Source organism: Oncorhynchus masou, chromosome 28 (genome assembly GCF_036934945.1).
Source record: "Oncorhynchus masou masou isolate Uvic2021 chromosome 28, UVic_Omas_1.1, whole genome shotgun sequence".
NCBI classification, from domain to species: Eukaryota; Metazoa; Chordata; class Actinopteri; order Salmoniformes; family Salmonidae; genus Oncorhynchus; species Oncorhynchus masou.
Window position 1 is genome coordinate 23,521,825 of NC_088239.1, and position 24,386 is coordinate 23,546,210.

The following is a 24,386-nucleotide window of genomic DNA, read 5'->3' on the forward strand; positions in this document are numbered from 1 at the left end:
TTGGATGACGTCATGGCGTTTTAGAAATCAGGAAGTATTTGACAGCAACAAACAATCCCTGTTTTGTTGTCTTGTAACCTGCTTTAGTAGAGAGTATGCCACTGTCTCACTGTAAAGTTAATGTCTTATGTGATAGTGATGGTCAGGTGCCGCAAAAAGAGGAATGCACGAGATAGTTGAGAAACTTGATAGTCTCTTATGACATATGGATCATGCAGTGTGGATCTCATCAGAGAGTTAACTAATGGTGACGTTGTAGCCAGCAATCAGCTGTCAGTTTTGCTAGCTAGGTAATTTTGAGTTGCAATAATGGTTATTTACAGTGCCTCAAGCTATGTTCTTTTAGGTTTGGCAAACCTAATCATCATGTCTGCATGTATGGACTATTGTGATACTATTGAAAGCAGTCACGGTCCTGCTGACACTATGTCAGACCGACAACACTACATTCATGCTTTCAACTTCAACAAGAGTGTGGAGAAACACTTGCACGATTTGGACCACTTCAAACTATCGTATAAAAAGCTATTAGGTAAATCCCTCAGAATTGCATTCTTTGTCAACCAAATGCCCAGTAAAGTTTTCACAGTTATTTGCATGATCAAACATATTTGTAAATAACTTTGTTTGACTTTTCTTGCAGAAGCCTTCCCCCTTGACCAAGTGGATGGCATCTTTGTTCGCTCTGTGAAGAACTGCATTTTTTCAGAGTCTGACCCAACCCCACTCAAAGGCCCTCTGAGACTTGCGGCTGTTTCAAAGGTAATTTTGCAAATTACTTCCAGGGACTAGATATTGTCAAAGAATGTGGTTTACAATGGATGTGAATTAACCTAGAATAAGTGTTATAACACTGTCATAACAGCTTAATAGAAGGAGCTACTACATATTCTAATGTAGCTTTGTTTTTCCAGGAGGTCATTGAGGGAATGTTGGATCTAGATGTTGCAGTGTCCCAGTCAGAGGTTTTCCTACAGTACTTCAGTGGTGGTAAACTTTTTCCTGGATCCAGCCCTCTGACACACAGATATGGGGGTCACCAGGTACTGTACCATCTCTATACCATTATTCCTTTTTCATCACTTTTTTTTCTGTATCAATTGCTTAGTCCCTCCTAATACCACATTGAACTTTGAAGAACCTACTTGTTTATGACTAAATACTAGTGATGTTTTCTTTATTCTTTTAGTTTGGCTACTGGGCAGGTCAGTTAGGAGATGGCCGAGCACATCTCCTTGGTGAATATACTAGCAGGTCAGTAGAACTGGGAATGGATACATGACTACACAGAAGGTTGAGGTTGTAATGACAGCATTTCAACCTGCTTTGCCAGCAGGGTACACATGAGTCATCTTGTGTGTGTTCTTTCACAGAAAGGGTGAAAGATGGGAACTCCAGCTCAAAGGCTCAGGAAAGACTCCATATTCAAGGTCGAATCTACACTTTTATATTTTTATAGACCATGACCAACAGGTGTAAAATTTCTATCCTGACCTAACAGTGAGGCCATATCCCAAATCGACCCCTAGACCCTACGTCCTATGCACTTGTGGAGATATGAGAGGATTTAAGCAATTTGGTAATAGTTCCAGCTTGCTCTCTGATAGCCTAGGAGGAAGTTTTACCGTATTGCTTAGGCCCAACAAATCCTTTCAGATCTCCACAAGTGTGTAGGGTCTAGGAGTTGATTTGGGATTGGGCCCAAGAAAACCTTCTGAGAAAGGTTGTCTGTTGTACTACAGGTCAGGAGATGGCCGAGCTGTGGTCCGCTCCTCAGTCAGAGAGTTCCTGTGCAGCGAGGCCATGCACTTTCTGGGTGTTCCTACTAGCAGAGCTGCCAGGTAACCAGGCCAATGAGCTGCTTTGACTGCTGTCTGTCAAACACTACCCTACCATACAATTGTTTGATACAAGACAGCACTTTGATATACAACTCAAACAGAGTTTTAGCCATAGAGATAGATAAAACTCATCTTTACATCTGTGCCATTATACCATCTGTGACAGCATGGGCAGCGCCATTGACGCTACAACCCATAGGAATCCCCACCCAGTTGTCTACTTGACAACTTTAAAATGGTGGATGATGGCAATGTCCAATATCAATGGCAATGTCCATGCTAAAACGGATTATATCCATGATGAGTACCTATCTCTATGGTTTTAGCTCCCTTTCTCTCTCAAAATAAATCTCACTCCATCCAAAAATCTCAGAAGATAAAAACACAAGACTCCAAAATGACCCCTTCATTGTTCACAATTCAATGCAGTTTTCATTGTTTTAGATTGCTGCCTATTCTCAACAATGTAGTCTATGATCTTCTCAGAAAAAAGCAACTTTTAATATTAACTTGAATCAGAGTCTAGGGCTAATCCATTGGATAAACAGTGAGAGGCGAGTGCAGATGGCCTAGATTGCTAACATCAACACACAGAACAGACAGGTAGATACAACAGTAGAGTTGAGTTCAGAGAAAGCTGGTGGGAGGAGCTATAGGAGGATGGGCTCATTGTAATGGCTGGAATGGAGTCAATGGAATGGAGTGAAACATTGTGTTTGGTACCATTTCCATGTGTTTGGTACCATTCCATTGGTTCCATTCCAGCCGTTACAATGAACCTGTCCTCCTATATCTCCTCCCACCAGCCTCCTCTGGACGAGTTCCTGTCCGACTATATGCGCAGGCGTTGCATTGCATCAACCAATTGTTAACTGCCACGTCATTGACTGTGCAATCGGGCAGCAGGTGGCTATATCATATGATGTGGTTAGCTGATATGTTAAATACCTATCCAAGCGTTATAAGGTCTGGCATGCGTCAGCAATGTAGTCGGGCAGGAACTCAACCTAGGTCTACTCAAGGACCTTTAATGTTATCATTCAGATCACTTCTTCTGTTCCAGCCATCAGCTGTTTCAATATGGTTGAGATCAAATCAAATGTTATTGGTCACATACACATGTTTAGCAGATGTTATTGCGGATGTAACGAAATGCTTGTGTTTCTAGCTCCAGCAGTGAGGTTATATCTAACAAGTAATATCTAACAATTTCACAACAATACACACAAATCTGAAGTAAAGGAATGTAAATAAGAAAATATAAATATTTGGACGAGCAACGTCAGAGCGGCATAGACTAAGATACAGTAGAATAGAATACAGTATATACATATGAGATGAGTAATACAAAATATGTCAACATTATTAAAGTGACTAGTGTTCCATTATAAATGTGAGACTGGACATGTTGGCAGTTGCTCAATTGGGTATCATCCTTTTGGTGACAGCTCGGGGTCAAGCATGTTTTGGGTTAAGCTTTGAGTGTGGGATCAATGTAAACTTGGAAGAGGAGGTATGCAGTGTCGTGTCTTTGGCTATGCCGGATTAAGTGATATGACATGCTATTCTATAAAATAATTTCTCCGTAATTAATATCACCTGATTGAGCTAATCATGTAAATGTAATTAACTAGAGAGTCGGGCACCACAAAATAATATTTATAGAGCTGTTATCTTCCGAATAAACTCTTAAAGACCTAGTAATATTTTACATCAATAGCAGTCAATATCAATCGTCGTCTTAATTCAGTCTCATCTGAAAGTTGTAAATTCTTGGTTATCTGCACGAACCCTGGCTAACAATTTGAATCAGCAATACAAAATTGGGTTTAATTATTTATTTACAAAATACCTAACTAATCACACAGAATTACACATACGCATAATTAAATCATAACTTGATTACAAATTACGTCATAAAGGAAAACGTCCCTAGCGAACGGAACAGATATGACAGCTTGTTACACAGAGGAAACGGGCTGGGTTTGAGTGAAAGAGCGGGAAGACTGAGGGACACAGGGAGAAGCTGTGCTATCGTAAATACAGTATCTGATGCATTCTAAATTACCGCCCATTTGGAAAAGGAAAATGCAATAAATATTTACTCTGTGCTGTGCTTCTTTAGGTTGGTGGTAGATGGAAGGTCGTGTTGCCAAACCGAGTCCTTTGAAGAATGTCTCTGGTTGTCAATTGTAGTAACGTCGTTGGGTGATAGACAGGATACTCTGTCTGTTCCTTCCTAACCCTCGTTGCATCTGCTGTTGCTAACTCAACGGTTAGGAGGTATCACTTCTGTAGTGAATAAGAGTTCAAAGTTCATACCATGTTGTTATTATCTGAACCATTCTGACATAGGACCGTCGTCCTACATCCTCGGAACAAGAGGTTATATTGGTTATATTGTCGTCAAGGGTTTATATAGGAAGGGAGAGGAGGGCGTGTTTGATTTTTTTTATAGCCCATGTCATAAGCAGAGCCCTGTCTTATGAAAACCCAATTCTCACATTTTAGAAGCTAAAATCTCATTTCATCCCATCAAGTATAATTTCATATTCAAACATTTCAATTGAATGACAATTCCATGTGAATCCGAGAAGTCTGATGTGTAGACTTTCTACTGTAGAGTTTATGTCATCTTATCATTGATGAGAATGTCTCAGATGACAACCGAACTGACATCATATTCATTAAGTACCACCGCATATGTTCAATTGTTCGGATTACCAGAATATAGTTCATTTCCCCCCACCTTCTGATGTTCCCAGAATTTCTATGTTAATCAAGGTTTTTGCAAATGTAACATCAGTAGGGTAGAGAGAGGAAAAAGGGGGAAGAGGTATTTATGACTGTCATAAACCTACCCCCCAGGCCAACGTCATGACTGTAGTGTTGGTCGCTATGCAGACATTTTTCAGCGTATTCTTTGTTGTAAAATGTGTTGCTTTTATCTCCAAGCCTTATTGTAAGTGAAGAGGAAGTGTGGAGGGACCAGTTCTACAATGGGAAAGCAAAGAAGGAGAGAGGTAAGGGCGTGACAAGATCAGCTGTGTCCTTACTCTCTATCTTAGGGGCAACCTCCCCTTTTGCTACTCAATGTGCAGACTCATGCACACATTGACGCAATTGTACTGTTCTCATAGATTTTAATAGGTTAAATATGTTATTTGGAAGTTAATTTTTTTTCAATAATCTGAAGCATGTAAATAATGTGTAACCTAAAAGTATTAAATATTAGTATTTAAAAAAAATATATATATATATATATATATATATATATATATACAGTATGTTATTTGGCACTGTTGACTGGTTTGACCCAGGGATTTTGACCCGGCTGGACATTTTTAGTTATGATACTTCATATGGCAAAAGCGTGTGCCAAGCTATGTTTTCTTACACTGACACTCCCACTTGTCTTTTCTTACTAGCAAGGACTTTGCTGATAGCATCTTTATTGCGGAAAAATGTGCTTACTGTGACATGAGATATGTGGTTGATTAACCTAGCTATCTTAAGATGAATGCGCCAACTGTAAGTCGCACTGGATAAGAGCGTCTGCTAAATGACTCAAATGTAAATGTATATTTTCCCTTCCTGCCGTAATCTTCGGATGCTCTCTCCCCAGGAGCGGTTGTCCTGCGGCTGGCCCCGTCATGGTTCCGGATCGGATCATTGGAGGTTCTGGCTAAAGCTAAAGAACTTGACCTTTTAAGGTTAGCATACACAGATCTTCTTTTTGTGAACAACTATTTATTTGACTTATTTCTTTCCTCATGAAGGGCTCAGATCATAGACAGGTGTGTATACATAATAACATTCACAATAATACAGAAACAAAGAATTGACATTCTGTATCAGAATACACATATTATAAATGGATCACCGTGAAATTGACAGCTGGAGTGTATAGGGAATCTTTCTAACTCTGGACATGAAATGTTTTCATTTTCAGGAAACTGTTGGACTTTGTGATACAGGAGCATTTTCCTTCCATTGATTCAAATGATCCAGGCAAGTATTTGGTGAGTGATGAGAAGTCTATTTTCAATGTTTGTGTTTTTTCTACATTTTCAATAGGCCTATTTTATAAACATGAGGGGAAAACTAAACCTCATTATTAGTTACACTAATGCTCTGTTGAAAAGACCTGTAAAAACAACTGCATACAGTGCCTTTGGGAAAGTATTCAGACCCCTTGACTTTTTCCACATTTAGATACGTTACAACCTTATTCTAAAAGTTCTGAAATAGTTTTTTCCCCATCAATCTACACACTACCCCATAATGTCAAAGCAAAAACATTTTTTTTTTTTTTTTTTTTTTGCGGAACCCCCCCCCCCCCCAAAAAAAAACAGATATTACATTTACATAAGTATTCAGACCCTTTACTTAGTACTTTGTTGAAGCACCTTTGGCAGTGATTACAGCATCGAGTCTTGGCACACCTGTATTTGGGGAGTTTCTCCCATTCTTCTCTGCAGATCCTCTCAAGCTCTGTTAGGTTGGATGGGGAGCGTCTCTGCACAGCTATTTTCAGGTCTCTCCAGAGATGTTCAATCGGGTTCAAGTCCGGGCTCTGGCAAGGCCACTTAAGGACATTCAGACACTTCTCCCGAAGCCACTCCTGCGTTGTCTTGGTTGTGTGCCAGATTTCCTCCAGTGGTGCCAGATGTGACGCTTGGCATTCAGGCCAAAGTTTTCAATCTTGGTTTCATCAGACCAGAGAATCTTGTTTCTCATGGTCTGAGAGTCTGTAGGTGCCTTTTGGTAAACTCCAATGAGTGGCTTCCGTCTGGCCACTCTACCACCTTGATTGCTCAGTTTGGCTGGGCAGCCAGCTCTATGAAGTCTTGATGGTTCCAAACGTCTTCCATTTCAGAATGATGGAGGCTACTATGTTCTTGGGGATTCTCAATCCTGCAGAAATGTTTTGGTACCCTTCCCTAGATCTCTGCCTCCACACTAGTGGTGTGAAGTACAAAAGTAAAAATACTTTAAAGTACTACTTAAGTATTTTTGGGGGTATCTGTACTTTACTTTGTTATCTTTTTGACAAATGTTTCTTTACGACATTCTTAAAGAAAATAATGTACTTTTAACTCCATCCATTTTCCCTGACACCCAAAAGTACTCGTTACATTTTGAATGCTTAGCAGGAAAAGAAAATGGTCCAATTCACAAACTTATCAAGTGAACATCCCTGGTCATCCCTACTGCCGCTGATCTGGTGGACTCACTAAACACAAATGCTTTGTTTGTCTGATGGAGTGATGGAGTGTGTGATGGAGTGTGCCCCTGGCCATACATAAATAAATAAAAAACAAGAATAGTGCCATATGGTTATCTTAATATAAGGAATTTGAGATGATACTTGATACTTAAGTATGTTTTAGCAATTACAATTACTTTTGATACTTAAGTATATTTAAAACCAAATCCTTTCAGACTTTTACTCAAGTAGTATTTTTGAGTAATTTTCTATGAAGGTATCTTTACTTTTACTCAAGTATGACAATTTAGTACTTTTTCCACCACTGCTTGACACAATCCTGTCTCAGAGCTCTACGGACAATTCCTTCGACCTCATGGCTTGGTTTTTGCTCTGACATGCACTGTCAACTGTGGGACCTTATATAGACAGGTATGTGCCTTTCCAAATCATGTCCAGTCAATTGAAATTACCACAGGTGGACTCCAATCAAGTTGTAAAAACATCTCAAGGATGATCAATGGAAACAGGATGCACCTGAGCTCAATTTCGAGTCTCATAGCAAAGGGTCTGAATACTTATGTAAATAAGGTATTTCTGTTTTCGCTTTGTCCTTATGGGGTATTGTGTGTAGATTGCTGAGGAAAATGTTTTCTACATTTTTAATACATTTTAGAATAAGGCTGTAACGTAACAAAATGTGGAAAAAGTCAAGGGGTCTAAATACTTTTCCGAAGGCATTGTAGCTCACTCTCGGACTGATGTGACTCTATCACGCTGGGCATTGGAAATTAATGACCTGAATACTCAAAAAATAAAGTGCCTCTAATTATTTCTGAAGCTCTCTTCATCATCTTGGCCTACAATGGTCTAATTTGCCTTTGAGCTTTGTTAATAATTAACATTTAGGCTTAGATACAGTGGGGCAAAAAAGTATTTAGTCCGCCACCAATTGTGCAAGTTCTCCCACTTAAAAAGATGAGAGAGGCCTGTAATTTTCATCATAGGTACACTTCAACTATGACAGACAAAATGAGAAAAACATTCCAGGATTTGTAGGATTTTTAATGAATTTATTTGCAAATTATGGTGGAAAATAAGTATTTGGTCACCTACAAACAAGCAAGATTTCTGGCTCTCACAGACCTGTAAGAGGGTCCTCTGTCCTCCACTCGTTACCTGTATTAATGGCACCTGTTTGAACTTGTTATTAGTATAAAAGACACCTGTCCACAACCTCAAACAGTCACACTCCAAACTCTACTATGGCCAAGACCAAAGAGCTGTCAAAGGACACCAGAAACAAAATTGTAGACCTGCACCAGGCTGGGAAGACTGAATCTGCAATAGGTAAGCAGCTTGGTTTGAAGAAATCAACTGTGGGAGCAATTATTAGGAAATGGAAGATATACAAGACCACTGATAATCTCCCTCGATCTGGGGCTCCACGCAAGATCTCACCCTGTGGGGTCAAAATGATCACAAGAACGGTGAGCAAAAATCCCAGAACAACACGGGGGGACCTAGTGAATGTCCTGCAGAGAGCTGGGACCAAAGTAACAAAGCCTACCATCAGTAACACACTACGCCGCCAGGGACTCAAATCCTGCAGTGCCAGACGTGTCCCCCTGCTTAAGCCAGTACATGTCCAGGCCCGTCTGAAGTTTGCTTGGGAGAATGTCATATGGTCAGATGAAACCAAAATAGAACTTTTTGGTAAAAACTCAACTCATCGTGTTTGGCGGACAAAGAATGCTGAGTTGCATCCAAAGAACACCATACCTACTGTGAAGCATGGGGGTGGAAACAACATACTTTGGGGCTGTTTTTCTGCAAAGGGACCAGGACGACTGATCCGTGTAAAGGAAATAATGAATGGGGCCATGTATCGTGAGATTTTGAGTGAAAACCTCCTTCCATCAGCAAGGTAATTGAAGATGAAACGTGGCTGGGTCTTTCAGCATGACAATGATCACAAACACACCGCAACGAAGGAGTGGCTTCGTAAGAAGCATTTCATGGTCCTGGAGTGGCCTTGCCAGTCTCCAGATCTCAACCCCATAGAAAATCTTTGGAGGGAGTTGAAAGTCCGTGTTGCCCAGCAACAGCCCCAAAACATCCCTGCTCGAGAGGAGATCTGCATGGAGAAATGGGCCAAAATACCAGCAACAGTGTGTGAAAACCTTGTGAAGACTTACAGAAAACGTTTGACCTCTGTCATTGCCAACAAAGGGTATATAGCAAAGTATTGAGATAAACTTTTGTTATTGACCAATACTTATTTTCCACCATAATTTGCAAATAAATTCATTAAAAATCCTACAATGTGATTTTCTGGATTTCCTCATTTTGTCTGTCATAGTTGAAGTGTATTACAGGCCTCTCGCATCTTTTTAAGTGGGAGAACTTGCACAATTGGTGGCTGACTAAATACTTTTTGCCACACGGTACACTACTTAACTACTACTTACCGGATCAATGATCTCAGCATATAATGCTCAAACATTAAATATTTTATACTAAACATGTGTTTTCAATACGTATATTTTTGTGCATGCTGATTTTTGTTGTATGTGGCCTCAGATATTTTACTCCAGGGTTGTGAATGAGACCGCTCACCTCATTGCCCAGTGGATGTCTATTGGCTTTGCACATGGTGAGTGGTACTTCTTATGACAAATTACTGCACTTCAGAAAAATAATGCACTTGAATCCAATCAAATTTGATATTGGCGTTATCGGTCACAATTACGATTTTAGGAGCAGTTTATAAGTCCAAATACACTCTTCTTAGTGATTTATGAGAAATACGAATTTGTGAAATGGCAATATTCTAACATGCAGTATGCACATAATTCCATTCTGTTCATACTGTACGGTGGTTAACTTTGTGTTTATAAAGTATTTCATTACCCTAACAGGAGTATGCAACACTGATAACTTCAGCCTACTGTCTATCACCATTGACTACGGACCGTTTGGCTTTATGGAAGCCTACAACCCAAGTATGTACATTCATGCATATACTGCCCTTTCAGGACATATTGATATCTAATGTTATTCATATTGGCCCACTGTTTCTGTCATTTTGTACCTACAGGTTTCTATTTATTTTTCATATGTTGAACAGAATGCCTGTTGGCAGCCGATTTGTTTTTACAGTAGCGAAGAAGTGAAGAGAAACCTTCATATCACTTATTTTGATTAAAGCTTACGTGGTACGGAAACTTTAAAGGGATACTTCAGGATTTGGGCAATGCTAACTAGCGTAAGCGCTATCACTGGAGGTCAATGGTAGCTGCTAGCGTGTTTGTAGATATCATAGACTTCCAGTCATTGCGCTAACACTAGTTAGCATTGGCTCGCGAAACTACCTCTAACTTCATTCATACTGAATGCAGAGACATAAAAATGGTATCCATGAGTTTATCTGGCTCTGGGGAGGTGAATATGAATCCCGAAGTATCCCTTTAATGTTTAGGTATCACATATCATGTGAGCTTTAATCAAATAAGTGATAAGAGTAGTGTGCCGGTTTCTTTTTTCTTTGAAGAGATCGTATTTTTACCACACACCTGCAATGAGAAGTGCTTTTTGGAATTTTAATCACTAGTGTTGAAGTAGGAAACTAATATTTTCAGATTTTGTCCCCAACACATCTGATGAGGAGGGGAGGTACAGTATCGGGGCTCAGGCCAATGTTGGTCTGTTCAACCTGGAGAAACTCCTAGAAGCCCTAACTCCAGTGCTGACCATAGAACAGAGGCAAGGGTAAGCATGGGAAGGGTTATACGAACTGTTCTGACAAGTATAACCCCAACTTATTTTTAACCAATTATGAAATGTGATATCGGTTTGCACGTCAGAAAAGTACATAATTACTTTCCTATGACATTTGTTTGTCAGAGGATGTTGGGGAGTGTACACTGTGACAGTACATTGTTTTTTTTGTTGTTTTTTTTAAGGGCTGGGCTAGTACTGAAAAGGTACCCACATATATACCGGATGAGGTAATTTATCTCTCTTTCTCTCTCTCTCTCTCTCTCTCTCTCTCTAAATTTCTCTGGGTTGTGTGTGCATTTGAATATGTCTGTAAGTTCCCTTTTTCCTCCAAATAATATGATCAACTTTATCATTCCAGGTTTCACAAACTGTTCAAGGCAAAGTTAGATTTACTTGGCGAGGAGGAGGAGGATGAATATCTCATTGCATTTCTGCTTAAGGCAAGTGGTTCATTGCTCTAAGATTCTGTGTGTGTGTGTCCATCTCTGACCCTGTGAGTAACCCTTTGACCTAATGTTGGTATATTGTCCCTGTCCAGTGCATTGTATTGGCTGTCTTTCTCTCTCTCCTGTGTCTCTGATTGGCTTCATCCTCCTCAGCTGATGGAGGAGACAGGTGCAGACTTCACCATGACCTTCAGACAGCTGAGTGAAGCCTCAATGCAGCAGCTCCACAGCATGTCCAACTTACAGGTCATACATATTGCTTATTAACCCTCTACAAACAATCACAAGAGAATATACTACTGACTAACAACTACATTATAGGGGTAATCTGTAATTGCTACATCCATTTTTGGACTTTTTAAATGAGTTATATATAGCCATTGATTCTTGAAGATGCGTTGTTTTTCAATTTGCAGATTGCCCCTTAAAGAACTAAAGTCCTCTCCTCTTTCATCCCTGTTAGGTGATGTGGGCCCTGCAGAACCTGGCTTCGCATAAGATGTACCCCGAGTGGGTCAGCATGTATCTGCATAGATTAAAAAGGTATGTACAATAGGAATGCACTGTTATCATACATTTGGTTAATATGCTTTTTATGACCTCAGTTTCTCCCAAATATTCTGATGACTCATTACTCAACTGTGTCCCATATTTGGGGGACTTAGAGCAGTTCTGCAACGCTTCCAACTGACATTTCGGTTTACAAAACGCTCTGTGAACGTCGTTGGGTTCCATGTTTTAAAATAGTGCCGATATTGTATACCGTCACTAAGTATGATCATATTTATTTTAGTTAAGAAATGTGAAATCTTCTAGTAAGTGGTTTGATTGTTACTATATTTTGAAAGCATTTGTCATTTCTAGCCCCATTGCCCAACTTTTGTTGAATTGGAATAATTTTAATGATTTTTCATATTATTGATGCAACGTCATTGAGCTTGTGTCCTCTAAAGTGGGTACACCTCGGCAATGTATAACTTTTTACCAGAAAGGAGAGTTCCAGACCCTTCTCAAACTATACAATATTACCAGTTATTGTTTATGGCCATTCAGGAAAAGTAATTACGTTTGGGTGTGTCTCTTTAGGGCAAACGTTTTGTTTCTGCCAATCATTTTACTGGCTCGATTAACATTAGTCTCACAGATTCATGGCATAATGTCAGATGATTGATTCTTTGTTTTTAATGACTCAGGCGGGGAGGTGATTCTGATGAGGATCGTCAACACAGGATGAGAAGTAAGCAGTCGCCACGGGAATGCCGACAGATTGACCTGATAAGCACGCTCCAGTCCTCTGACTGATTATGCAGTCCTCTCCTACTGAATAAGGGCAAGGAAGAAAGGGGACCTTTGCAAATAATCCTGTTTGTTATTGAGTTATTTTTGTTGCTTGGTAGAACGAAATAAACCATTTTACATCTGAGATGATCAAACTTTCCACAGGGATCAATCCCAGATACGTGCTGCGGAACTGGATGGCAGAGTCTGCAATACGGAAGGCTGAGGGGAATGATTTCTCAGAGGTAAATTGTTTGAACTACATTGAAATACAGGTTGTATTGTACATAGGATGCAAACAGGCAAAACATTAGTAGTTGATTCTGCCACTATTTTGCACTGGACTAAAACAGTACCTGCCACATTTAAAACAACCATAAGATTACCTTTACTTACTAAGTACTCTGATCAATAGGTGAAGCTGCTGCAGCGGATACTGGCACAACCCTACCTCACACAGGACGCAGCAGAGGAGGCTGGTTATGCAGCACAACCCCCATGGTGGGCCCAGGGGTTAAATGTCAGCTGTTCCTCATGAGGGATGCCTCTGCCCCAATGACAGGACATGTATTCAGAATGTGTTCAGTGCAAAACATTTCTCTTGAACACATCATTCAGGATAACCAGTATCTGCATTGTTTAGCAACGGATGTTTGACTTTTCACAATTATCTTTCTAGCTATCGTGGTGGAACTATACATTTAGTTCAGTGCACAAAAAAACATTCATGCAACTGTTGGATGACCAGAACCTTGATTGCTGACCTCATGTGATTCAAGATAAAGGAAAGGGCACAGATGCAATTTTGCAAACACTCATAAAATTTCATTCATAATACAGTCATGCTGAGCAACATAACCCTTTTATTTTTTAGTGAATAGTCTTGCTCCCCTCCAAGGCGCATTTAAACAGTAATACTCTAGCCTTGAGGAAATGCTTCCACTTTTCAACCTCATTCATCCATCACCATACCAGTCTGTCTATATGTATGAAAACTGCATGTGTCTACATTCTGTGGTTAAACAGATATGGGTCCATTTTTTAAAATAATACCCTATGACAGATTAGAGTGAATCTTAAGCATTTGAGTGTAAAACTTATTTTCCCTTTGCTATTTTCAAAATACACCCCGCCCCCCTAGGGAATAGGGTGCCATGTGGCCCTTTACCAGCAAATGTTATTGAACACAAGGTGTATAGGTACTTTTTAGAAAGTACAAATAAAAAGAGGGCAGAAGCTCCCTCTCACAGTCCTCCCAAGTATACACAATCAAATGTGAGTAATTTATTGCTCAGAATATACTAAATAAGTGTTTAAATCACTAAGCCATAATTTGGTAGAGAGAACTTCCTTTTTTCCCCAAAATGAGACACTTGTTGGGGCTTGGTTAATCTGTTTAGGGTTTGAGACTCCCAGGATGATCTGAGGCAGGTCTGGGTCAATTGAAGTCTCCAGAAATTCAGAGAGGATCCTAAAAATTCCAGACCAATAACTATGCAGGTTAGAGAATAGGACAAAGCAGTGGAGTAATGTACCCTCCACAGCATGACATATCACATAGGGGAGGTATCAGGAAATAGCCTATGCAGCTTCGTTTTGGAATAATGTCATCTGTAAGATCTTGAAATGTATCAGACAAGATCTCAAGGTACTTGAGCAGGTGTGGCCATCCTCCCAGTCTGCAATAGAAATTTCAGTGGCTAGTTCTTCCTCCCATTTTACCTTATTGGCATCTGTTTAGGGTGTGATTATTATTTGACCATTGCTGGTCATTTAAACATCTTCGCCATGTTCTGTTATACCCGGCACAGCCAGAAGAGGACTGGCCACCCCTCATAGCCCTGTTCCTCTCCAGGTTGCTTCCTAGGGATTTTTTCCTAGCCACTGTGCCTCTACACCTGCATTGTTTGCTGTTTGGGGTTTTAGGCTGGGTTTCTGTACAGCACTTTGAGATATCAGCTGATGTAAGGGCAATATAAATACATTTGATTTGGGTTAAAAGTCAGACGAGATATGTTTGGCTATGTGGTTGGACATATTTTGATACATCCATCAAACATGGAAGGTATAGCATTTTCAAATGTAGGTAGATGTTTTAAGAGGAATGTGTAGGTATCAGAAAAAGTTTTCTGGGAAGATTATAGGTTCCCTCAGCAAATCAGAGGCCAAGGTCATGTGTGTATTACACACCCTTAAAGTTGACACCTACTCATTCCATGTTTTTTTTAACAATTTTCTACATTCTGGAATAGTGAAGACATCAAAAATATATGTAAGCAAGTGTTAAAAAAAAATATATTCTTCAAACTAGCTACCCTTTGCACACTATTGGCATTCTCTCAACCAGGTTCAGGAGGTAGTCACCTGGAATGCATTTCAATTAACAGGCATGCCTTAAGTTATTTTGTGGAATTGCTTTCCTTGAGCCAATCAGTTGTGTTGTGACAAGGTAGGGATGGTATACAGAAGAAATCCCTATTTGGTTAAGTCCATATGGCAACAGCGCAAATAAACAGTCCATTACTTTATAACATGAAATACTTGGAAAGTTTCTTCAAGTGCAGTCGCAAAAACCATCAAGCACCATGAAACTGGCTCCCATGAGGACCGCCACAGAACAGACCGAGTTACCTCTTCTGCAGAGGACAAGTTGAGTTGACTGCACCTCAGATTGCAGCCCAAATAAATGCTAGAGTTCAAGAAACAGAACCATCTGAACGTTAACTGTTCAGAGACTGCATGAAATCAGGCCTTCATGGTTGAACTGCTGCAAAGAAACCACTACTAAAGGACACCAATAAGAAGAGACTTGCTTGGGCCAAGAAGCAGGAGCAGACTAAACCTGTCGAAATCAGTCCTTTGGTTGGATGAGTTTGGTTCCAACCGCCATGTCTTTGAGACGCAAAGTAGGTGAACAGATCTCTGCATGTGTAGTTCCCACTGCAAAGGATGGAAGTCTGATGGCACTTTGCTGGTAAGTCTGATTTATTTAGAATTCAAGTCTGACGAAACCAGTGGTTACCACAACATTCTAGTGATAAGCCATCCCATCTGGTTTGCACTTAGTGGGACTATCATTTGTTTTTCAACAGGACAATGACCCTGGCTGTGTAAGGGCGATTTGACCAAGAAGGAGAGTGATGGTGTGCTGCATCAGCCGACCTCAACCCAAATGAGAGGGTTTGGGAGGAGTTGGACCGCAGAGTGAAGGAAACAGTCAACAAGTGCTCAGCATGTGGGAACTCCTTCAAGACTGTTGGAAAAGCATTCATCATGAAGCTGGTTGAGTGAATGCCACGAGTGTGCAAAGCTGTCAAGGCAAAGGATGGCTACTTTGAAGAATCTCAAATATTGATTCATTTAACATTTATGTTACTACATGATACCATGTATTATTTCATAGTTTTGATGTCGTCACCATCTCTACAATGTAGAAAATAGTACAAGTAAACAAAAACCCTTGCATCAGTAGGTGTCCAAAATTAACTGGTACTGTATACACATGTACACAGCCCTTTACTGTCCCCATGGAGAAGCAAACCAAGCACTGTAGTCAAGTGTTTATTGTACATTTCATAAATAGTGAGTACATACATGGTGAGCTTTAAGAGTTAATTCAGAAGTGTAGAGGATAACAATAAAAGTGCATTTACTTCACTCGTTACAACGTGGATGTGAAAAATTAGCATCTTGTGTCTTTTCTGTGAAGTCCTGAGGGGGAATAAAATGTTGGAATTTAAAAGGCAACATTCCAAAAGCTGCTAAAAGTGTTTTACACGGTACTTTACAGTAGGGTTTTTACAGTAGAGTACTACCTTGTGATTGAGAAATGTGTTTCTTCTGCTTAATCAAGTCTCTGGGTCCGAGCTTAATATTACTTTCAGTGTTGTCAGGGTTGGACAAGGCCGCTTTCCACAACTTCTCTGTAGGAACAAAAATGAAAGGGCCATTAGTCAAACATTTCAACGCAAATGTTCAAATAAACTGAAATATAGCAACTGTCAAACGTTTAAAAATGCTCTATGGAACCAATACAGGTAAAACTGGTTTACACATTACATCAATAATGCTTTGGGCTTACCTTGTTGAGATTTCTGTGCCGCGAGGTAGCATTGGTCCTGGTGTTGGTTTCTCCATTTGTCCTGAAGTGGGACAGAGACGCACACGCCAAGGTTCTCCTCATTTCGCTCCCTGATGACATCGCCATGGGGATGGCGGCGCGGCCCCCCCAAACCAGCAGCGGGGGGCCGATGGGGCTCTTCACAGGAACAGTTCTTCTCCCTCAGTTTTGAGTGTGGACCCATGGGACACTTCTGGATGGATCAAGAATGTATTTCACCACTTAAAAAAGGTGCACTCCAGAAAACGCACCACATTTCCAGTGGTGTAAAGTACTTAAGTAGTACTTTAAAGTGTTTTTACTTATGTAGTTTAGGGTATTTGACAACTTTTACTTCATTACAATCCTAAAGAAAGTCATGTACATTTTACTCCATCCATTTTGCTTGACACCCAAAAGTAATCATTACATTGACAGGAAATCGGTCCAATCATGCACTTTTAGAAAACATCCCTACTACCTCAGATCTGCCAGAATCACTAAACACAAATGCTTAGTTTGTAAATTATGTCTGAGTGTTGGTGTGCCCCTGGCAATCTGTAAATAAATAATTGTTTGCTTAATAAGGAATGTGATATGATATATACTTTGATACTCAAGTATATTTTAAACAATACTTCTAGACTTACTCCATTTAACCGGGTGACTTTCACTTTTACTCAAGTCATGACAATTGGGTACTTCTTCCAACCACTGACCATTTCCTGGTTGCTTAAATTCTAATAGTTTGCCTAAATTCAGTTTGACGAAAACAAGCAAGTATAGTGTAGAGAATCATAGCACCATTAAAACAAAAATGTGGTATTTTCAGCTGGTGTATAAAACAGGAAGTAAAAAACAAACTTAATGGAAGCATAGAAAGTGTATAGGTTGGCCTAGTCAAAAGTAGTGCACTATATATCAAATAATGTGTCATTTGCTATTGTTATTAATAATGTGTCATTTGCTATTGTTTGCTATTAACAGTGTGCAGTACTTGCCTCAGAGTGGCGCTTCATGGAGGACTGAGACCTCCTGGGGTCCCTCAGTTTGGGCCCCGGTCCTGCCCGACAAGAACTGTTAGGTAGATGGATATTTCATGTCATTACGGTGGGAACATTTCATGTCAAACCAGCAGCAGACAAAAATACTAATTGAGAGCTTGGGACAATAAGGTTCTGTCTGCAAAGCGACGATTGAAATCATTGGCTTTAAGGTTCTAACCCCACCTTGGTTTGAATGCTGAAAGCAATTTTTCATCTTGTAATTCTTTTCAGCTTGACTTGGGGTATTTAAAGTACTGTGTATGTAGAGAACATTGAACATGACAAGGCTATGTATATATGCTATGTACAAATGCAGATTGAACCCAAGTGCAACATACTGTACAAGGCATAATCCAAAGTCCGAAAGCATAAAATGTGCCATGCCACAACCAATACCTGTTCTCAGAGGTCTCACCCTCCGTCTCTTCGTTTTGTGGTCCGCTGGGAACATCTGAACCGGAACCTTTCCTCGTTACCCGCCTCCGGGCAAGGCATTTGCAGGCTGCACAAGTCTGGGCTAGGATATATTCCTCCCATGGTGGAATGGGGACCCCTTGTCGTTTTACAATCGGAGCATCCAGGCCTGGTCCTGGACTGCCAGGTCTCTTGTTTACTCTGCATTTTGTCGTCAAACATCTGGCACAGATGCGCTCCCTTTTGTGGCCACCAGAAGTCACCGTGTTCACATTGAAGGTCCGGTTAGCACAGAACTCTTGATCAGAGTAGCTCCTCCTGTCAACCTTGTCTCCGGGTCTGCATCCCTCTCCCTTAAGCCTGAGTGGAGCGGTTGTAGTGACTGAAACACAATGAGGCTCTTGGTCATGGTTTGGTTTCCGTTTGGGGCTCGACACCTTAAGTGGGCTGCCTCTGAGGATCTTGCGCTGTTCCTCAACATCAGAAGGCATCTTGCTGTGATAGTAGACGTTGCCAAAGTCGCCCAGCCAGCTAGATGAGGGACGGTACATGGGTAACCCCTCAAAGGCGGTATCCTGATGATCAAGGTCACTCACCGCACCCCTCTTTTGACTGGTCTCTGGAGACATGGGCGCATTGTCCGTTTTGTTAGGACTGGATATTGCAGGTACCTCCACCACATTGGGGACCATCTCTGCCAATAAAACATTTTCATTCGAAGGGCTCTCCACAATGGGGACTCCCTCCACTAGAGAGACCACCTCAGCCGTGGGGACCTTCTCCGCCCCAGGGACCTCAACCTCCACCATGGGGACCACCTCTGCCGTGGGTACTTCCTCCACCATGGGGACTTCCTCCATGACCACAGGGCTCAGTGCCTCCCTGTGTGGCTCCATCAGGCCCTGCTGGATCATAAACTCTGCTGAGGGGACGTACGGTGCCAGAGACGCCGACCACACAGACGCCTCAATCTTCCTCAGCTCTTCTAAGTACTGCATGTCAAAGGGCAGGTGGAGGATCTTAAAATAGACACTCTTGGAGCTCAGTTCTCCATCATCACTTGTAAATTGAGGACCATCTGCGGTGTGGCTTTGGACCACCACTCTGTAGTCCATATCGGATTCAGAATTCCCTGGTCGTTCGGCCAGTGTTTTCGCGATGAATGAGTCGCAATCGTCAAGAGCAAGGAAGTTATCTGGTCCGCCACTCGAGCATGCTCCATCCATTAGAAGTATATCCGTGCAGGCTTGCTGGAGACACTGATCCCCCTCCTCCCCAACCAAACCCATCCCCTCCTGGCCATGGAGCATCCTGCCCTGTGAGACCTTGTGGTGGTGGAGGGAGGAGGAAGAGCAGAGCTGTACCAAGTCTTCATCGGTCGCAGACACGCTGTGGGCGGTGCACAGTTCAGATGTCTCATGGGAGTGGAGGATATTTAACCCTGTGGGCGTGCTGCGGCACTCCAGCCTCAACTCCTCCACCTAAGATAAAAGATAGGATGGTATTTTGTCAGTTTACACAAATTTGCCTTACGTCATAAACTCAATACAAGACATCAAAAATATACAGAAACAGAACACCAGGAACTGTACAAGGGATAAATATTAATGACAAATTCACATCACCTCTGTCTGGAACACAAAGCTACCCTTCTGGGGTGCAGCAGACCTGGTGGAAATAGGAGTGTTGTTGGGGGTGGGTGCCAATACAATATCCTGGTAAGCTGGTGATTTAGACATCACCTCCTGCACAGCAGAGGCTGGGGATAGTGACTGGGCAGCTGTGCAACTGGTGTCGCTGCCAGATTCAGAGTTGGTTTGGACATTACTTTTCATAGAAGAGTCAGCGTTAGAGAGTTTGGGGTCAGAGCGTGCTGCTCCTAATGTGGGCTCAGTCTGTACCTAGGATTAAAGGGGAATGTTGTCTTAGTACTGCTGTATACAAAATAAACACTGAATTGAGATGTGTAACATAATACATAGGTACATTGCATATTATCCATATGTACAGCCACAGTGCCTTAGGAAAGTATTCAGATCTGTTGACTTCACAACCCTTTTCTAAAACGGATTAAATAAAAATACTCCGCAATCTACACACAACACCCCATAATAAAGCAAAAACTGGTTAAGAAATGTTTGCTTTATTAAAAAAACATAAGTTCAGACCCTTTGCTATGAGACTCAATTTGTTGAGGTGCACCACAGGTGCGTCCTGTTTCCATTGATCATCCTTGAGAGGTTTCTACAACTTGATTGGAGTCCACCTGTGGTAAATTCAATTGATTGGACATGATTTGGAAAGGCACACACCTGTCTATATAAGGTTCCACAGTTGACAGTGCATGTCAGAGCAAAAACCAAGCCAAGAGGCCAAAGGAATTGTCGGTATGGCACCAAGACAGGATTGTGTCGAGGCACAGATCTGGGGAAGGGTACCAAAAACAGTGGCCTCCATCATTCTTAAATGGAAGTTTGGAACCACCAAGACTCTTCCTAGAGCTGTCCACCCAGCCAAACTGAGAAATCAGGGGAGAAGGGCCATGGTCAGGGAGGTGACCAAGAACCCGATGATCCCCAAAAAAGCTCCAGAGTTTCTTTGTGGAGATGGGAGAAGGACAACCATTTCTGCAGATAGCGCGCTTGGAATTTGCCAAAGGGCACCTAAAGGACTACGACCATGAGAAACAAGATTCTCTGATCTGATGAAACCAAGATGGAAAACGTCGGCCTGAATGCCAAGCGTCACATCTGGAGGAAACATGGCCCCATCCCTACAGTGAAGCATAGTGGTGGAGGCAGCATGCTGTGGGCATGTTTTTCAGCAGCAGGGACTGGGAGACTAGTCAGGATCGAGGGAAAGATGAAGGAGCAAAGTACAGACAGACTTAATGAAGTCCTGAGCGCTCTGGAGATGGTTCTCAGACTAGAGGGTGAACCTTCGCCCCAATAGGACAACGACCCTAAGCACACAGCCAAGACACCACATGAGTGGCTTCTGTACAAGTCTCTGAATGTCCTTGCGCTGCCCAGCCAGAGCCCAGACTTGAACCCGAGCTAACTACTCTGGAGAGACATGAAAAAAGCGTTGCAGCAATGCTCCCCATCCAACCTGACAGAGCTTGAGGGGATCTGCAGTGAAGGCAGACACTCCCGAAAAACAGGTGTGCAAAGCTAGTAGTGTCATATGAGAGGCTGTAATCGCTGCCAAAGGTGCTTCAACAAAGTTGAGTAAAGGGTCTGAATATTTTTGCAAACGTAATCTCTTTATAAATTAGCAAATATTTATAAAAAACTTTTTCTTTCTTATGGGGTATTGTGTGTAAATGGTAAAAAAATATTTAGTCAACTTTAGAATAAGGCTGTAATGTAACAAAATGTGGAAAAAGTCAAAGTGTCTGAATACTTTCCGAAAGCACAATACCTCAGAGTTGATCATCTCCCTGCTGGTGGCTGGGGCATTGTGCTGGTAGCGGAACCTGTGGGCAACAGTCAGACATGTATCCATTATTATTAGTATGTATGAGGTGATTTGAGGTAGCATCGAAAAAGCTTTGACATATAGGTGTATACATTGTATGGTATACTGACGTTTCAGAATTCTTTGTTTGGTCTATTTCACACAATCATTGGCTTGGCATACGATATTGGTAATGAAAGCAATGTGAACTTAAAATACGCCAAACAACCTGCGTGCATGGTAAGCCATGGTCTGTGGGTAGTGGGTAGTGTGGTAGTGGGGGTTGATCATACGCCTGTAGTCCGCCAGGTGGAGCTGAGAGTGGGGTAGGATGTAACCCGGAGGCTCCATGTAGGGACTGGGCTGGAAGGGACTCGGTATCATCATACCATAACCTCCTGTCAAACAGATTTTAATTCAAACATGGTGGCCAGCTTTATTTTAGGTGACAATTCAACTAACACATGACCTACATGACACTTCAATCTGTAAAGTGTTAACGTGGACCTTATAGACCCTGGTCAAAAGTAGTGTACTATGTATAGGTATGTGTTCCATTAGTGTAATAATAGGGTGCCATTTAGTATAAGACCAAGGCTTTACTGGAGGTCAATACCTCCATGGTACTTACCCATCCCAGGGAAGCCGCAGTAAGGGTTGTATGGCATGGGCCACTGATAGGGTAGAGCAGAGGGGTAAAGCTGGGAAGGGAATGGCTGGGAAGGGAATGGCTGGGAAGGGAATGGCTGGGAAGGGAATGGCTGGGAAGGGAATGGCTGGGAAGGGAATGGCTGGGAAGGGAATGGCTGGGAAGGGAATGGCTGGGAAGGGAATGGCTGGGAAGGGAATGGCTGGGAAGCGAATGGCTGGGAAGCGAATGGCTGGGAAGGGTATGGCTGGGAAGCGTATGGCTGGGAAGCGTATGGCTGGGAAGGGTGTATGTAGAAGAATGGTCTGCTGTGCTGGATGTGGTGATGGGGCTGCTGGTGCTCAAATGACAAAATAGATTTTTTTTAATATTCACAGGATACATATTAGAGTACACAGTTCAATGACATTCTCTTGCCTTAGGTTTATTTAGTCAGATTCCGTTGCGCAACATTGTGCAAGCGCAGGTAGCCTAGTGGTTAGAACGTTGGACTAGTAACCGAGCTGACAAGGTAATCTGTCCTTCTGCCCCTTTGAGAATAAGAATGAATGGAGCAGAACTGACTTGCCTAGTTAAAGAAAAGGTCAAATAAATAGTCGGTTGCAAATTGTTAAAAAACGTTATTTGTATAATAGAATCATGCATTTGTTGCAGAACATTATCCGTTTGGAGTACTGTTTCCACACAGAATTAGATTAACAAATACATCCCAGTTAATTTGTGACAGGTGGAATTGAAACCCTGAATGGTAATCCTGTGTTGAATTCAGTAGTTTGATTCCATTCTAAAACATTTAGTTGCAAATGTTTTTCAACAGAAAACATTTGTTTACTCTAAACTAAAGGAAAAACGCAGGGAGGCCTACCAAGGGTGTATTCATTACAGATTGACGCAAAACATTGTAAAGCGAAAACGAGTTTGTTGGACAAATTTAAAGTATGTCCTTCCCTTGTTTGCGCAGTTTGTTTCCATTGCAATAACGATTACGGAATTTGTCCAATTTAAAAATGTTGTAAAATGTTTTACATTGAGTTTAGCAACGGACTAAGACTAATGAATATACCCAAGTCTCACAGGGGAGGAACTTCGTAACTATTAACACAGAAGGAAATTCCAACAAACATCCGCTACATTCACTTGCAATAAATGCTTACTTGCTGATGTGGGGGCTGATCCTCGGGACGTGGAACTCCGTAAGGTCCAGGGTGACCTGGGTGTCGGGGGCCCTGGCCCGGTTGAGGTCCATGGGCTGGGTTGGGCCCACGAGGGCCCGCTCCAAATGCATGCTGTGCTGTAGACGCGGTTGTTTCCATATCTGTAGGAGAATTAAACAAAACGCAGGGTGAAGAGAAGGACATTTCCTACACAATTCAGCTCCACTTCCTCATCTCATCAATCAGTGTTGGTATTTTCTACAGTTTACCATGTATATTTGTTTGACTGGATTTTCAAAAGCTTTTGAAAGTATGTCTAAGCACAAAAAGGCTTTAAGAACACTAAGCTCTTTAAATTATTACGCTAAAATGGGGGGGAGAGGCAGGCAATGAACAGATTTTACGTACTCGCAAAACGAATATAACTATCTAGGAACCAGTATGGCAAGCGTGATGGGAATTAAATAGGGAATTGAAGAGGGTTGGGCCATTGACCACGTTTTGGATATATTTTTTTTAAGAACCGATGAGCTGTACTAATTATACAAGGTGCACCTGATTCCGTTTACCCAGCTACCCAATCAACTCGTAAAAGAGGTTGTCGTAATGGCGATAGAGATACTCTTAATGATCGGCTATGAAAAGCCACCTGACATTTACTGGTGAGATTCTGACCAGTTGCACCCTCGACAACCACTGTGATTATTATTTGCCCCTGCTGGTCATCTATGAAAATCTGAACATCTTGGCCATGTTGTTATAATCTCCACCCGGCACAGCCAGAAGAGGACTGGTCACCCCTCATAGCCTGATTCCTCTCTAGGTTTCTTCCTAGGTTCTGGCCTTTCTATGGGTGTTCTTACTAGCCACCGTGCTTCTACACCTGCATTGCTTGCTGTTTTAGTCTGGGTTTCTGTACAGCACTTTGAGATATCAGCTGATGTACGAAGCGCTTTATAAATACATTTGATGGCGCTTATCGGGCGAGTTTCTTTTGCATGACCCGGT

At 41.6% G+C, this 24,386-nt stretch overlaps 2 protein-coding genes across 4 annotated transcripts; one reads left to right on the forward strand and one right to left on the reverse strand.

Moving 5' to 3' along the window:
- The first annotated feature begins 14 nt into the window (after positions 1–14).
- LOC135517383 (protein adenylyltransferase SelO-like) lies at positions 15–16,242 on the forward strand. Of its 2 annotated transcripts, XR_010452029.1 has the most exons (20): positions 15–532; positions 644–762; positions 915–1,043; positions 1,190–1,254; positions 1,374–1,430; positions 1,743–1,841; positions 4,797–4,864; positions 5,467–5,554; positions 5,794–5,863; positions 9,634–9,706; positions 9,972–10,055; positions 10,692–10,821; positions 11,016–11,060; positions 11,192–11,273; positions 11,433–11,525; positions 11,743–11,822; positions 12,473–12,516; positions 12,723–12,802; positions 12,973–15,531; positions 15,650–16,242. XR_010452029.1 is itself a non-coding variant. In XM_064941620.1 (19 exons), the coding sequence occupies exons 1-19, from the start codon at positions 310–312 to the stop codon at positions 13,093–13,095; spliced, it is 1,752 nt and encodes a 583-aa protein (XP_064797692.1). In that variant the 5' UTR covers positions 15–309; the 3' UTR covers positions 13,096–16,242. The 2 variants fall into 2 exon arrangements, 1 of the variants encoding a protein (XP_064797692.1); XM_064941620.1 differs by having other exon boundaries at positions 12,973–16,242.
- Positions 16,106–24,379, reverse strand: buc2l (bucky ball 2-like). 2 transcript variants are annotated; one of them, XM_064941618.1, is made up of 10 exons: positions 23,379–24,379; positions 22,207–22,558; positions 21,805–21,973; positions 21,540–21,594; positions 19,742–20,017; positions 18,099–19,597; positions 17,658–17,733; positions 16,639–16,870; positions 16,373–16,480; positions 16,106–16,268 (listed from the first exon to the last, which is right to left on the reverse strand). In XM_064941618.1, the coding sequence occupies exons 1-10, from the start codon at positions 23,580–23,582 to the stop codon at positions 16,240–16,242; spliced, it is 3,000 nt and encodes a 999-aa protein (XP_064797690.1). In that variant the 5' UTR covers positions 23,583–24,379; the 3' UTR covers positions 16,106–16,239. The 2 variants fall into 2 exon arrangements, with proteins under 2 accessions (XP_064797690.1, XP_064797688.1); XM_064941616.1 differs by having other exon boundaries at positions 22,207–22,564.
- Between the last annotated feature and the right edge of the window lie 7 nt (positions 24,380–24,386).

Coding starts and splice junctions, on each gene's coding strand:
- LOC135517383 (XM_064941620.1), top strand. CDS start 310: ATGGTTATTTACAGTGCCTCAAGCTATGTTCTTTTAGGTTTGGCAAAC. Junction 9,707..9,971: donor GTCTATTGGCTTTGCACATG/GTGAGTGGTACT, acceptor TTACCCTAACAG/GAGTATGCAACACTGATAAC. Junction 11,526..11,742: donor ACAGCATGTCCAACTTACAG/GTCATACATATT, acceptor CATCCCTGTTAG/GTGATGTGGGCCCTGCAGAA.
- buc2l (XM_064941616.1), bottom strand. CDS start 23,582: ATGTCCTTCTCTTCACCCTGCGTTTTGTTTAATTCTCCTACAGATATG. Junction 21,595..21,804: donor ATGGCTTACCATGCACGCAG/GTTGTTTGGCGT, acceptor TGTTGCCCACAG/GTTCCGCTACCAGCACAATG. Junction 16,871..17,657: donor CCATGAAGCGCCACTCTGAG/GCAAGTACTGCA, acceptor TGATCCATCCAG/AAGTGTCCCATGGGTCCACA.